Below are 15,211 nucleotides of genomic sequence, written 5' to 3' on the forward strand. Positions count from 1 at the left end.
TTATTCATAACTATTTTAAGGAACCACACCCAACCTCAGTATTAAAAAAGGAGTGGAACACTCATTTCAGCTATAGCATTAACTTCTAAAACATTTAGAATGTACTGATATCAAAATCAAGCGCTTGCTACCGTAATTGTTTCACTTTTCTTAGAAACAGATGACTCAGAAAAATGATTAAGAAGCACAAGTTCACATGTGTCAGAGTGTATGTACTGACAATTAAGACTTGAATTATTAGCACTCAAATTAACTGCTCATATCCAATATGGTATAAATTGGAAAATGCTTTCATTTTCAAAATATTGGCTATTAATTGTCATTGCTAGGAAAATTGACAGCTCAAAAGATCAGTTAAAGGAAAAGATGGAATAGAAATGGACAATTAAAGAGCTAAGTTAATTTTGCTAAAACGTATTCAATCTATGTAAGAAAAAATAGGTTTAAAAAATACATATAAAGTAGAATATTCTCACTTAATCCAGACTTAATTTTTTAGATTCAAACAGCCAGTAATCTACTGTCTAGCTGGGAGCTGGAGGTGGTGGGGGTAGAACTGAGGGGGAAGAAATGAGGGTAAGGGTGGAAAGGAGAGCATTATAAAATATAAAACAAGCATATAGTGCTGGAATTCTCATTACCACCAAATTTGACTCAAGACAGGGAAACGCTTTCTAAGCATCATGAGACAGGATATTCTATTCTGTCCAGAAACTTACTTGAGAAAATCTACTACACCAAAGTCAGGAATTCAGTGGAATGAAAGCTTTTGGCAGCTATTCATGGGTTACCAAACCCAGTTGTTATAATGACAACACTATCAGGAACTGAAATGAAAGCTAAGTGAACTAATCATAAAAGAAGACCAAATAAGTATCATGAACTTTATTTCACAACAGAAATCGCTGAGAACATTAAGAATAAAAAAAAATGAAGTTTTCATACTATCTATCACCAATTAATAAAGTTCAGAGATCAGTAGTTCTGCTTTAGAGCTCGTTAGACTTAAAATAAATATCGTGAAAATGAATGTAAGTTACTCTCTCAAAAATGAGAATTTATCTAAAAAACAGAATTAATCGTCTTAAATAACAATCATATGTGAATAAATATCAACAACCTAAGACACAGAATAGCAACTATTCATCAATTTTTTTTTTTTTTTTTTGAGACGGAGTTTCACTCTTGTTGCCCAGGCTGGGGTGCAGTGGTGTGATTTCGGCTCACTGCAACCTCTGCCTCCCAGATTCAAGCGATTCTCCTGCCTCAACCTCCCAAGTAGCTGGGATTACAAGCATGTCTCACCACGCCCAGCTAATTTTGTATTTTTAGTAGAGACAGGGTTTCTCCGTGTTGGGCAGGCTGGTCTCGAATTCCAGACCTCAGGTGATCCGCCCGCCTCAGCCTCCCAAAGTGCTGGGATTACAGGCGTGAGCCACCACGCCTGGCCAATCAAATATTTTTAAGGGCTCACTGTGCGCTAGACAGTAACAAGTTTCATAAAGAAAGCACTTTAAAAATATGTTTTGTGTTTGTTTGTTTTGAGACAGAGTCTAGCTCTGTCGCCCAGGGTGGAGTACAGTGGCAGGATCTTGGTTCACTGCAAGCTCCGCCTCCCAGGTTCATGCCATTCTTCTGCCTCAGCCTCCCGAGTAGCTGGGACTACAGGTGCCCACCACCACGCCCGGCTAATTTTTTGTATTTTCAGTAGAGACGGGGTTTCACCGTGTTAGCCAGGACAGTCTCGATCTCCTGACCTCATGATCTGCCTCACTCGGCCTCCCAAAGTGCTGCGATTACAGGCGTGAGACACCCCGTCTGGCCAAAGTATGTTTTGTTTTGTTTTTTTAATTTTCTTTCAAAGTTGTGCAAACTATTGAACGGTTGGCATAATTCTAAGATTTGCCATTGCTACAAAAACACTAAAAATAGTAAAAGCATAAAAATTCCAATTAAAAATAAAAAACATAAACAACAATTTTGCTTAACATAATGTAAAGAACATTTTCCATTTTCCTCTTTTGAAGAAAACACAATTGAGTTTTTTCTCCTTTGGCTTGCATGCTAGGCATTTAATTAATTTTGCAGATCCAACAGTTTATATCAAAATTTCCCATAATATGTTTCAGAACACTGGACTCAATGAAATGTTCTTTGAAGGGAAACAGAGACTTCCAAAAGCAAATAAATTTCAAAATACTACATGCCCAAACTCTTTAAAATATTAAACGTACACATGTGCATACTAAAGGTCCCGAGAAGTCACAAACTCTATCTGTTCAAATAACATCTATTAATTTTTCAGAACCAATGTTCCCCAGAATACACCTGGAAGATCTCTGTTTTCTAATCATTTATTAACTTAGAGCCTCTGATAACTTATTCCCTATGTGACATTGAAATAAGGCCTACATGTCAGTATGACGTTTTTTGGCCTGCTGTGAATGTTTTGCTTGCATTTTTAAAGAAAATTAAACTTTTTTTTTTTTTTTTTTTTGAGACGAGTCTCGCTCTGTCGCCCAGGCTGGAGTGCAGTGGTGCGATCTCGGCTCACTGCAAGCTCTGCCTCCCGGGTTCATGCCATTCTCCTGCCTCAGCCTCCCGAGTAGCTGGGACTACAGGTGCCCGCCACCACACTGGCTAATTTTTTGTATTTTTAGTAGAGACAGGGTTTCACCGTGAATTTGATCTCCTGACCTCGTGATCTGCCCACCTCGGCCTCCCAAAGTGCTAGGATTACAGGCGTGAGCCACCGCGTCCGGCTAAGAAAATTAAACTTTTAAAGGCATACAATTTGCCTTATATTCACAATGTAGTATACAGTGATTTGGGGTTCCTTATCCAAGTCCAAAGAATAGGCAGGCAGGCACAAGCTCTCTCTGTAGTCTCAACTGGCAGCCACAAATGCCTCCTAGGCAGGTATCATAAATAATAAATGCCTCAGAAATCAGGCCTCCAGTAAAGAAGGAAGTGCAGAACACTTCAAAGTAGAGGACATGAGAAGATTCAGGGATACTCTGAAGATCATTTAGAGTTTTCTAGTCCCTCATTTCATACATAAGAAAATTAAGGCCACAGCCAGAGCAACAGCAAGACTCCCAGTCTTCTGACTCCAGATCTCAGCTCTCTCGTCTAGGTCATGCTGCCTCCTGGTCCTTTTGGGGTACAAGATCTGTGGGTCGGGCCGGGCGTGGTGGCTCACGCCTGTAATCCCAGCACTCTGGGAGGCCGAGATGGGCGGATCACGAGGTCAGGAGATCGAGACCATACTGGCTAACACGTGAAACCCCGTCTCTACTAAAAATACAAAAAATTAGCTGGGCGCGGTGGCGGGCGTCTTAGTCCCAGCTACTTGGGAGGCTGAGGCAGGAGAATGGCGTGAACCCGGGAGGCGGAGCTTGCAGTGAGCCGCGATAGCGCCACTGCACTCCGGCCTGGGCGACAGAGCAAGACTCCGTCTCAAAAAAAAAAAAAAAAAGATCTGCGGGTCTTTGCAACCAAAGATAAGCTGAAAAAAGACAGTGGCCATGTGGCTGCTAAGGAATAGCTATAAATTTAAAACTAAATAGCTTTATCAAACACCAGCTTCAGCCTTAGAAAGTTGAAGAAAATTAAGAAAAAGTTAATTTTTTCTCATCAGTCTAATCATTATACGATAGGCTCATTTCTTGATTTTTTTGTTTGGGGGGGGGACAGGGTCTCAACTGTGTCGCCCAGGCTGGAGTGCAGTGGCATGATCTCAGCTCACTGCAATCTCTGCCTCCCGAGTTCAGGTGATCCTCCCACCTCAGCCTCCCAAGTAGCTGGAACTACAGGCTTACACCACCACGCCTACCTAATTTTTGTATTTTCAGTAGAGATGGGGTTTCACCATGTTGCCCAGGCCGGTCTTGAACTCCTGGGCTGAAACAATCTTCCCAACTCGACCTCCCAAAGTGCTAAGATTACAGGCATGTGGCACCATGCCCAGTGGTATTTTTCTTTAAATATAATTTTTGGTGTGTTTTAGGTCAAATCACTTTATATTTGAGGTCATTTGGCTCAGAAGTCCTATACCTCAGCAATATATGTTGGAAACAGGATGCAAGTAACTCAAACAGGTGATTAAAGATTAAACATTTTTTAATTCCTTAAGTTTTCATTCTGTTTCCATATTCATAACACATTCTGATAGCTATTAATTTATATATGTGGCTATCTGTGATTCTGTTTATCAAAATTTAGGTACTGTAACTCCCAATTCTGTGATGCCAGCTGATCATTTCCTAATCAATTCCTAGAAAAATTTCAGATTTTACAGAGGCTCCTTTCCTTAAGCAAATCAGTAATTTCCACTGTGGTCATTATTTTCCAGGGCTAAAATCCTAAGACTCCTAATATCTATTGTGTATATTAGGAGCTACTAAGAAAAAAAAATATTCTTTTTCTAAAAATTTATTTATTTTCAAGACAAGAGTCTTGCTCTGGCTGTTGCTCAGGCTGGAGTGCAGTGGTGCTATCTCAGCTCACTGCAGCCTCTGCCTCCCAGGTTCAAGTGATTCTCTTGCCTCAGCCTCCCTAGTAGCTGGGATTACAGGTACGTACCACTACACTCGGCTAATTTTTGTATTTTTAGTAGAGACGGGGTTTTACCATATTGGCCAGGCTGGTCTCAAACTCCTGACCTCAAGTGATCTGCCCGCCTCGGCCTCCCAAAGTGCTGGGATTACAGGCGTAAGCTACCACACCCAGCCAAAAAAAAAAAAAAAAAAAAAAAAAATTCTTTTAAATTGTGGTGATTTTTGTTTTTTAAATACAAAATAAAAAAGTACATTAGATAAAGTAGATCCTAAATATTTTTAAAATGCAAATATACTAACTTGTGTAAGAAATATGGCTAACCCTAATCTTTAGGGGCTTCTTCTTCCCAAACTCCTATAAATAAAGAGTCAAATGAACGTAGATGAATAGACTAAAATGGATGTTGTTAGGCTTACCGTAAAAGTGTGGAAAAATCATTACCACTCCCTTTGTACATTCCCTTTGTAAAGAATAAGAGCAAATTATGTCGCCATAGTTTTCACACTGTCTTTTCTTAAGAGATGGGGGATAGACTGACACTTTTTTTTTCATTATCTACAAGATTAAACATTGACTTAACACTAGATACTCTGAGCCAAGAGAAAATGGGAGTTGTTTCCTCCCATTCCTTCTCACTCTTAAAGCTTCAGTCGCCCATTTTTCATAATCACTAACAGTTTAGAAACTCAACTTGACACACAAAAAATTTAATTCAAGGAGAAAAGGCACGATTGAAACATTTTGCAACCTTACGCATTTATTTTGCAGATGGATTTTTATGCCAAATTCTTGACTTGAACTAATTTTTTTCAGTGGAGAGGTGTTTTGGTTTGTCTTGGTCTTTTGTTTTTTGTGTGTATTTGTTTGTTCTGAGAGAAGGTAGATAGGAGTTAGGAAAGTTCAGAATCAAGTAAGTGTTGGGGTGGAATGCAATTACCCACAATCTTTCTATTTTCCCAAGGACTCTAGACACACTCCAGTCTCTGGGTTTCCCCAGTCTTCACCGAAGTGTGGATTGGGTTCTCCCCCTCTTCAGCGAAAGCATGGATGGTCTCCACTAAAGTTAAGCAAAGTTAAGCAAAGCCTAAATGGCTGAGTACAACAATTGCATTGTTTTAAATTGATAAGTCATATGGTATCTCTAAATAATCACTTAATGTTAGGCAAAGCATAATCAATATCATTCTTTTTACTTAAGTATAACAGTTTTTTGTTTTTGTTTTGTTGTTTTTTGTTTTGCTTAATGAACTCAAAAGACAAAACACTTTTTGTTTGGAATCTGATCTATCTAGAGATTATTTTATGGTACCTTTTGTTCTTCTGTGAATTCAGAATTATTGTGTTGAGCTTGGGCCTCCTTTTGTAGATGTCTTGCTAATCTGTAAGAAGAAAACATATTCTTTAGAATGGAAGAAAAGCAAACTACTGCAACAAAGTGTAACAATTTAAAGCTTTTTAACATTTGAAGTACAATTATTGTCCTGTTTTTAAAATATAAATCTACATTAAGAACCAAATTCTTCTCAAAAAAAAAAAAAACTCTTTATACAGTGATGATGAAAATAAGATACAATACTTTTCATACCAATTCACTGGGACAAACTTCAGCTCTAGGCAGTAAAAACAGAGCTGGAAAGAATCTCAAAGGGCATCTAATCCAACTTTCTTTAGTATGCATGACTTTCTTCTTTAATAAGCCAATAAGTAATTGTCCAGATTCTGCTTAAACACTTCCAGGGAGCACCAGTGATTATACCAACCAGAGATACTTTATCAGTCTGTCATTAACTTGGTAGTAAAATTAGTCCTAATCCAAATTACAGCAATGACGAAGTGGTAATAATCCATCCTACTATCAATATATACTTTTGAAAACATGTTTTCATGGAAAATAAAGCAAATTCTCCACCAATCAGCAACATAAATCATTGTCTATCCAATTATCATTATACTTAAAAATAACAGCTAGGCCGTGCATGAGTTTTTAATGGATGGATCTATATTATTAGTCCAAGCTCAACAATAAGGACCCAAAGTTATTTCTGAGACAGCAAAAAACTTGTATAGTTTAGTTTGTAAAAGTCAACCCTCTTACAAGCTAAACTATAAAACTATGGTTTCAACTATAAAAAGACCAATTTTGGACAAAGGATTTGAATAGACAGTTCTCCAAAGAAGACATAAAATGGTCAATAAGCACATGAAAAGATGATCAACATTACTAGTCATTATGAAAACACAGATCAAAATCACAATGAGCTATCACTTCATACCCACTAGAATGAGTACAATTTTTTAAAAAATGGAACTGCATCCTTATGGGGGAAAGAGAGAGAGAGAAGATAACAGATACTGACAGGATGTGAAAAACTGGAACCCTCAGATATTGCTGGTGGGAATGTAAAATGGCACCAGCCACTGTAGAAAACAATTTGGCCATTCCTCAAAAAGTTAAATATAGACTTACTGTACGACCCAGCAATTTAAAAATCCTAGGTATATATCCAAGAGAACTGAAAACCATATGTTTACACAAAAAAAACTGAACACAAATGTACAGCCAAAAAGTGAAAACAACCAAAATGTCCATCAACTGATGAATGGATAAACAAAATGTGGTATATCCATTCAATGGAAAATTATTCAGTCAAAAAGAGGAATGAAGTACTACTAACATGTGTAACACAGATGAACTTCAAAAACATTATGCTAAATGAAAAAAGCCAGACGCAAAAGATTATACGTTATATGATTCCATTTATATGAAATGTCCAGACTAGATCAATCCACAGAGACAAAAAGCAGATTAGTGGTTGCCAGGAGATGAGGGAACTGGGAGTAACTGATACCAAGTATGGGGTTTCTTTTGGGAGTGATGGGAATGTTCAGGAATTAGACAGTGGAAATGGTTGTACAACACTGTGAATACACTAAAAACCATGGAATTGTATGCTTTAAACTGGTAAGTTTCATGTGATGTGATATTTATCTCAATTTTAAAAAAATATAAGGGAAAAAACTGACATAAGAATTTGAAAATTAAACTCCCAACCATACTATGTACTATTCTGGGTGGGCAATAGGAACAGGAATACAAAGGGTAGCAAGTGTTAGATTTTCTACCAAGCCAACTGCAGGAGATAGTTTATGTTTCCAAATAAAATGTACTAGATGGGAGTTCTATGCAATCATGTCTTTAAAGATAAGGCATAAAGTACCTTATTCTTGATGGCCTCTATCCAATTTATGAAAGGTTTGCATCCTCCTTAACATAAGGCAATAATTAGCTACCAAAAAACTTAATATTTGCAAGATAGCTCCACTGTGTTACTTAGTTGAACTGCTTCCATTCATTTATTTCTTTTCTCCCAAAGCTGGAAGCCTCATAATATTTTCCCTAAAATGTCATTCATAGACTCACTTTTTGTGGATTCTATACAGGAGAAGGTACAAATAGAAACAACATAGCCATTGTCTTTGTTCTGTACTTGGTTTCTTTTCTAACTCTTAACTGGCCTACCACCTACATGGAGTACTCCCAAGGAATCTATACTCTGTATCCTTAACAACATCAACTGTACATCCCTGAACTCAGGGAAGTTACAGTGTGGAATGAGTTTCTTTGAGTAATTCTACACATAATTTGCAGTGGTGGCCATCAACCTAAGCAGAATCACTGTCAGAAGGGTGTAGTTCTACACTCCTGTTCAAACGCTAATTGGCAATAGGGAAAGGAAGGATGCTTGATTCAAAAGGAATCTTGCATAAAAATTATGCAAGGCCAGGCAGAGTGGCTCACACCTGTAATCCCAGCACTTTGGGAGGCCAAGTGGGTGGATCACCTGAGGTGAGGAGTTCAAGACCAGCCTAGCCAACATGGTGAAACCCGTCTCTACTAAAAATATGAAAATTAGCTGGGCGTGGTGGCTGGCACCTGTAATCCCAGCTACTGGGGAGGCTGAGGCAGGAGAATCACTTGAACCTGGGAGGCAAAGAGTGCAGTGAGCTAAGATCGCACCACTGCACTCCAGCCTGAGTAACAAGACCAAAACTCCATCAAAAAAAAAAAAATGCACAAAAGAATCGGAGGAAATATTTGCAAATCATATATCTGATAAAAGACTGTATCCAGAATATATAAAGATCACTTAGAATTCAATAGATAAAAGACAGGAAACTCAATTTTAAAATGCATAAAAGATTTGAAAAGATAGTTAAAAAATTTACAGAAGGAAAGGAAGCATACAAAAAGACACTCAACTTTATTAGTCACTAAAGAAATGCAGATTAAAACCACAGTGAGGTATGTATTATACACCCACTAGAATGGCTATAATCCAAAAGACAATAACAAATGCTGGTGATATGAAGAAACTGGAACCCTCCTGCACTGCTGGTACAAATATAAAATGATACACCCAGTTTGGAGAATTATTTGGCAGTTTCTTTATAAAGTTACACATAAATTTATCATATGACCCAGTAATTCCACTCCTAGGCATCTACCCAAGAAAAATGAAAATATATGTCCATGCAAAGACTTGCATTTGAATGTTCAGGGCAGTATTACCAATAACAGTCCAAAAGTAGAAACAATCCAAATGTCCACCAACTAGTGAAAGGATACACCAAATATGGTATATCCATAAAATGTGGTATTACACACCAATTTAAAAAAAAAAAGCAATGACATGCTATAACATAGATGAAACTTAAAAACACTATGCTAAATGAAAGAAGTCAGATGCAAAAGATCACACCCGGCATGTGGTGGCTCATGCCTGTAATCCCAGCACTTTGGGAGGCCGAGGCAGGTGGATCACTTGAGGTGAGGAGTTCGAGACCAGCCTGGCCAACATGGTGAAACCCTGTCTCTACAAAAAAATACAAAAATTAGCCAGGCGTGGTGATGCGCACCTGTAATCCCAGCTACTCGGGAGGCTGAGGCACGAAAACCATGGAGGTTGCAGTGAGCCTAGATCACCCCCCTGCACTCCACCCAGGGTAACAGAGTGAGACTGCACCTCAAAAAAAAAAAAAAAAAAAAATCACATACTGCATGATTCAAATTTCGTGAAATGTCTGGAAAAGACAAATCTATAGAGACAAAATGTAGATTAGAGGTAGTCTGTGGCTAGAGTGTGAATATGGAGTGACTGCAAATGAACACTAGGTGTCTTGTGGGGGTGATGGAAATTTTCTAAAATCTGTAATGATGGTTGCACATCTTGGTAAATTTCACTAAAAAATCATTACATTGTACATGTAAAATAGATGAATTTCATGTATATAAATTATACCTCAATAAAGCTGTCTGTAAAATAACTTTTTTTTTGAGACAGGAGGAAAAAAAAAAAACTTGTGCAGGCTGTAGTGCAGTGGCATGATGTTGGCTCACTGCAACCTCTGTCTCTGGGGCTCAAGCAATCCTCCTACCTCAGCCTCCTGAGTAGCTGAGACCACAGGCGTGTACCACCACACCAGGCTAATTTTTGTGTGTTTTGTAGAGACTGGGTTTTGCTATGTTGCCAAGGCTGGTCTTGAACTCCTGAGCTCAAGCATTCTACCCATCTAAGGCCTCCCAAAGTGCTGGGATTACAGGCCTGAGCCACCGCACCCAGCCATAAAAACTTTTTAAGCCGACATGAAAAATTAATTTTCTATATCCACAAATGAGTATACCATTTTAAGACAAAGTGACACCTGATTTTGTCCACTGAGGGAAATCTACACGTTCTGAATATTAGATGAGCAAATAAAAGTTGACATTCTATTAGGAAAAGTGAAATAAACCTGTCAAATATTCTTCTCTAGAGACTCATCTCACCCTACAAAGGTACCTACAAGTAAAACGGGACTATTCTCAAGGGAGAGTTTTAAACATACCTTAAGCACATACACAAGTAACTCCTGGAAACCCCACAGCATTCTGTGACATAGAAATTCGTGCTTCTCAAACCATCTGCAGCAAAGGATCGCTTTTTCCCCAAATTTGTTCTAGACTAATACTTTTGTAAAATACAATTTCAAAAATATCATGAGGATGTCAAATTGCTATAAAGTTTCCACATGCTTACTCTCAATTTCTTTCCTTATCTTACTGCAGAGCGGTAACAGTTTACAGACCATCACCAATCTGTGGACCACACTTTAAGTAGCAGAGACATAAAGCACAGCAAAAATGACAAGTGGGGCCGGGCCTGGTGGCTCATGCCTGTAATCCCAGCACTTTGGGAGGCCAAGGCAGGCAGATCACTTGAGGTCAGGAGTTCGAGACCAGCCTGGCCAACATGGTGAAACCCCGTCTCTACTAAAAATAAAAAAAAATTAGCCAGGTGTGGTGGCAAGCGCCTGTAGACCCAGCTACTGAGGAGGCTGAGGCAGGAGAATCACTTGAACCTGGGAAGTGGAGGTTGCAGTGAGCCGAAATCGCACCACTGCACTCCAGCCTGGGTGACAGAGTGAGAATCCATCTCAAAAAAAAAAAGACAAGTAGCCATTATCCAGTCTTCAGACTCATTGATTCACTTAGCAGATATTTATTGTTTTTTTTAAGACGAGTCTCGCTCCGTCACCCAGGCTGGAGTGCAGTGGCACGATCTCCCCTCACTGCAACCTCCACCTCCCGGGTTCGAGCAATTCTTGTGCCTCAGCCTCCCGAGCAGCTGGGACTACAGGCACACACCACCAAGCTCGGCTAATGTTTTTGTATTTTTAGTAGAGAGGGGGTTTCGTCATGTTGGCCGGGATGGTCTTGAACTCCTGACCTCAAGTGATCTGCCTGCCTCAGCCTCCCAGTGCTAGGATGACAGGCGTGAGCCACCACACCCAACCAGTTAGCAGATATTTATTGAGTATCCATGTGCTAGATAAATATCTCAGGATTGATCCTGTGAAATGTCTGATTCTGAGCAACAGTTTCTGTGCCACTCTACCATAAGTTAGGGGCCACATATCCCCAGATAGCTAAATGCAGTTACTTTTAATTGATCATCTAATACTTTGGATGCCTATTTTAGTCTTGACAGAATTCATTTAAATCTTCCAATAGCATTTTGGCATCAACTCCTTAATGCTCCCATAGTATACTCCTAAATTCATCCATTCAATAGAATAATTACATAATATCTAAACAAACAATGACGTGTGGATACAGTATACAGTAGAGAACAAAATAGACACTGCCCCAACACCCTGCAACATACGCCCATACTTTACCCTCAAAGAGCTTACAGTCCAGTGGGGAAAGAGACAGTAAACAAAACAAATACAGAAAATATATTTTCAACTGTGGCAGGGCACGGTGGCTCATGCCTGTAATCTCAGCACTCTGGGAGGCTGAGGCGGGTGGATCACGAGGTCAGGAGTTCAAGACCAGCCTGGCCAAGATGGTGAAACCTGGTCTCTACTAAAAATACAAAAATTAGTTGGACGTGGTGGTGCGCGCCTGTAATCCCAGCTACTCAGGAGGCTGAGGCAGGAGTATTGCTTGAACCCGGGAGGCACAGGTTGCAGTGAGCCGCGATCGCGCCACTGCACTCCAGCCTGGGCGACAGAGCAAGACTCTGTCTCAGAAAAAACAAAACAAACAAAAAAAGAAAATATATTTTCAATTGTGGTAAGTACCATGGAAAAAAATGAAAAAAATGAAGCAGGATGGGGAGCAGGAGGTGTGAAACTGAGATAGAGGCAGTGGGGGTGGACAAGAGACTTTGCAATTTTAAACAGGGTGGCCAGAGACAGCCTCATTGAGGATATTTGAACAAAGACCTGAAGGAGGTGACAAAGTGACCCAAACAGATAATGGGGGGAAAAGTGCCCCAGAAAAAAAAATACAAGAGCCCTAAGGCAGAACTATGTTCCAGGAAATAGCAAGGAGTGTGGGAGCACTTACTCTTTTCATACTTCCATAATTGCAACACCCAGTTACTCTAAAATCTTCCATTGGATTCTCAGTGCTTTGAGGGCAGAAATCAAATTTTATTCATCTTTGTATCCCTAACCCTTAGTTGTTGAGTCATGAAATTGTTTAAGCTACAGTATTATTACATTATGATAATACAGATATGCACTATCTCTCCCCCTACATCCCTCCCATAAAGCAGCTCCTGTGTGTTGTATGGCGATAAGATTGCTGCCTACCCAATTAGAAATCCCAACGATCCTAGACTCTTCCTCCTTCTACACCCTCGATATCCAGTTAGTAACTAAATCCTGTCAATTCTTGTTTACATCATTATAGTGGCCCCCAATTGGTCTATTTTGCTGCAGCCTTTCCTCCCAGATATTTCAAATGAAAAAGATAATTTGCATTCATTTCTGGATATATTAGGTAATTTTTAACTCTTGACCTCATTTTATATGTCGCCTACATGTTTACAGAATTTAAGCCAATCATTACGTTTTCACTGAAATTTGACCCTGGCAGTTTTTATAATTTGAGGACTACTAGAATCATGAAGTTCAATGGTTAGTACTGAGGTCCAACAATGGATTTGCACGTGCCTATCACCCTCACCTTCATGTTCCTAGAAATTCAAACTAAACAGCTTGCATATTCAATTTTCCTTTGTAATTTCAATTGGACATGGTATTCTTCACTTTCCATTGTGAAGTCGGCTGCCCAGTGTCAACAGCTGCTAGGTCTCACCACATCACAAGTAAGAGATGGCTTTCTATTTCAAACTATGCAATATTAGTTAATATACAGAATGGGTATACATAGGTGCTTACTAATTGGCTACAGTATGGAAGGGTGTGTTCTCCAGTAATAAAGAAAATCTTATCATTTGTCTAATTCACTTACAGAATTACTCTCTCAGTACATCTTAAGCACTCTGTAGTAGAGACAGGATTTGGATTTTCTTTTTTAAATCCCAGATTTCAGTGGTATCAGCTTGTGACCTGAGTAATCTGTTTAACCTGAGCTTCAGTTTTCCTCATTTCGTAAAATGAGAATAATTATATTCTCACTGGGTTACTGCAAGAGCAAATGAAATCATGTAAAAGTGCAAAACAAATGCTAGTAGTTGTTACACATCGCAAAATGGCCCAGAGCACGGGTTTTTGTCAGAGCTTTTTGAAACTACAGGCGATTCAAAGTCAGTACCTACACATTTAAATTATCTTAATAGATAAAAACAAATAACTATTGCGGGGAGACGATAAGAGTTTAGATCTTCCAAGTACCAAGCGTATATTCTTGCCAGAAATCGTCGTGTGTCGGGGGCGGATGGGGGGGTGGGGGAGGCCAGGGGTATTCTACTCATACGTGGTTTCATACTCAGTGAAATCTCAAACAATAACTTGCTTTAAACAAAGAATAATTAATGGCGAGTTTGCAAACAATAGCATTTTGGCAGATAGTTCTTAAGTTCAGTAAAATGTGCAAAAACCTAAGCAAGGTTTCATGTGTATATAAATCTTGTCTTTTATTTTTTAAGACAACCCTGAAGTTTTCTGTGGAAACCAGAAAGGGCAAGAAATTGGTCTTAGGTTGCTCAAGGAAACTGGTACTCACTTGTACCCTGCGGCTATACGTTATATACAGGAAAAGGAGGAGGGATCCAAGGAGGGCGTGGAGCTCCTGTGCGTGGTCCATTAATTCACATTTTGCTCTCTTCGGTTCACATCCTGCGCGGACTCCACCCAAGGCAACCGAGCGAGGGGGTGGGTGGGACTCACAGCCTACCAAATAACAGTCCCAGAAACCGAAACGAAATCGAGGTGGAATTCTGAAAACACGGCTCACCAGAAAGAGGGGTGGAGAAGCAGCGCGAGAGGAGACCCTTCTTTTGGCAGAAGAGGTATCCCTGGCCCTCGTTGCTTCCTGAGCTCCCCCCCATCCCCTCAATCGCACAGTTCCCTCCTTTCCTACACATGGAAGAAGGAAGACACACACAGAGCAAGGCCACTCATCCTTGGAACGTGGGCGGAGAACACACAAGTATTCCTCAGAGAATTTCAAAAGGAAATCGAGGAAAGGCAACCTGGGAGAGGAGGAGGAAAGGAAACTGACTGCCAAGTGGGGGACTCGCGAGACGGTGGAAACGAACTAAGCAGATAGCCTGCTGGGGCCTGCGCCCCAGGAAAGAAGGGCTACCTGTTGAATGGAACAGTCCTGCGGAGGCGGAGAGGGAAGAAGGCGAGTCACCCCAGAGAGCGGAGCCGTTGTCCCCAGAGCAGCCTCGCTGGGGCTGGTGGCGAGGGATCTCAGCCCCAGTGCCTGCGGAGCCCCACCCTGAGAAGCCTTGGCTGCAGATACAGTGATGAGAGACACCGACAGAAACAAGGGAGAGGCGCACGACTGGAGCCGGTCTGGCCCGCTCCCGCGGTTAGTTACTCACATCTGATACTCGTCTATCGCCTCCACCAGCTGGCCCCAAGAGTCGAAGTCGGCGCCTCTCCTAAAACTGGCGCCCCAGCGCTGCAGCAGACTCCGGGTCACCTCCGACATGGCCGGTCCCCACCCCGTCCCCTCCCGCCCCTACCCCAGCAGGGCCGGGCTCTAGGGCGCCATCCTCCCCCGGCCTGGCCCCGACATTAACAGGGCCAGGAGGAACCGCTACGGCCACCACCGCCACCCGCCGAGGAGCCGCCCAAGCCCATTTGCCGCCACAGCCAAACTTTGCGGCTCCAAAGCGACCGCCCC

At 40.7% G+C, this 15,211-nt stretch overlaps 1 protein-coding gene across 1 annotated transcript in view; it reads right to left on the reverse strand.

The window, feature by feature from the left end:
- The window catches only part of AIDA (axin interactor, dorsalization associated), a 44,371-nt gene extending 29,180 nt beyond the window's left edge, over positions 1-15,191 (reverse strand). The window contains exons 1-2 of the mRNA XM_004028442.5: positions 14,907-15,191; positions 5,870-5,939 (exon numbers count right to left, since the gene is read on the reverse strand). Coding sequence (XP_004028491.1) covers positions 5,870-5,939; positions 14,907-15,016 — 180 coding nt within the window. The 5' untranslated portion in view covers positions 15,017-15,191. The remainder of the gene's footprint in view (positions 1-5,869; positions 5,940-14,906) is intronic.
- Positions 15,192-15,211: the final 20 nt, after the last annotated feature.

Source organism: Gorilla gorilla, chromosome 1 (genome assembly GCF_029281585.2).
Source record: "Gorilla gorilla gorilla isolate KB3781 chromosome 1, NHGRI_mGorGor1-v2.1_pri, whole genome shotgun sequence".
In the NCBI taxonomy this organism is placed as follows: Eukaryota; Metazoa; Chordata; class Mammalia; order Primates; family Hominidae; genus Gorilla; species Gorilla gorilla.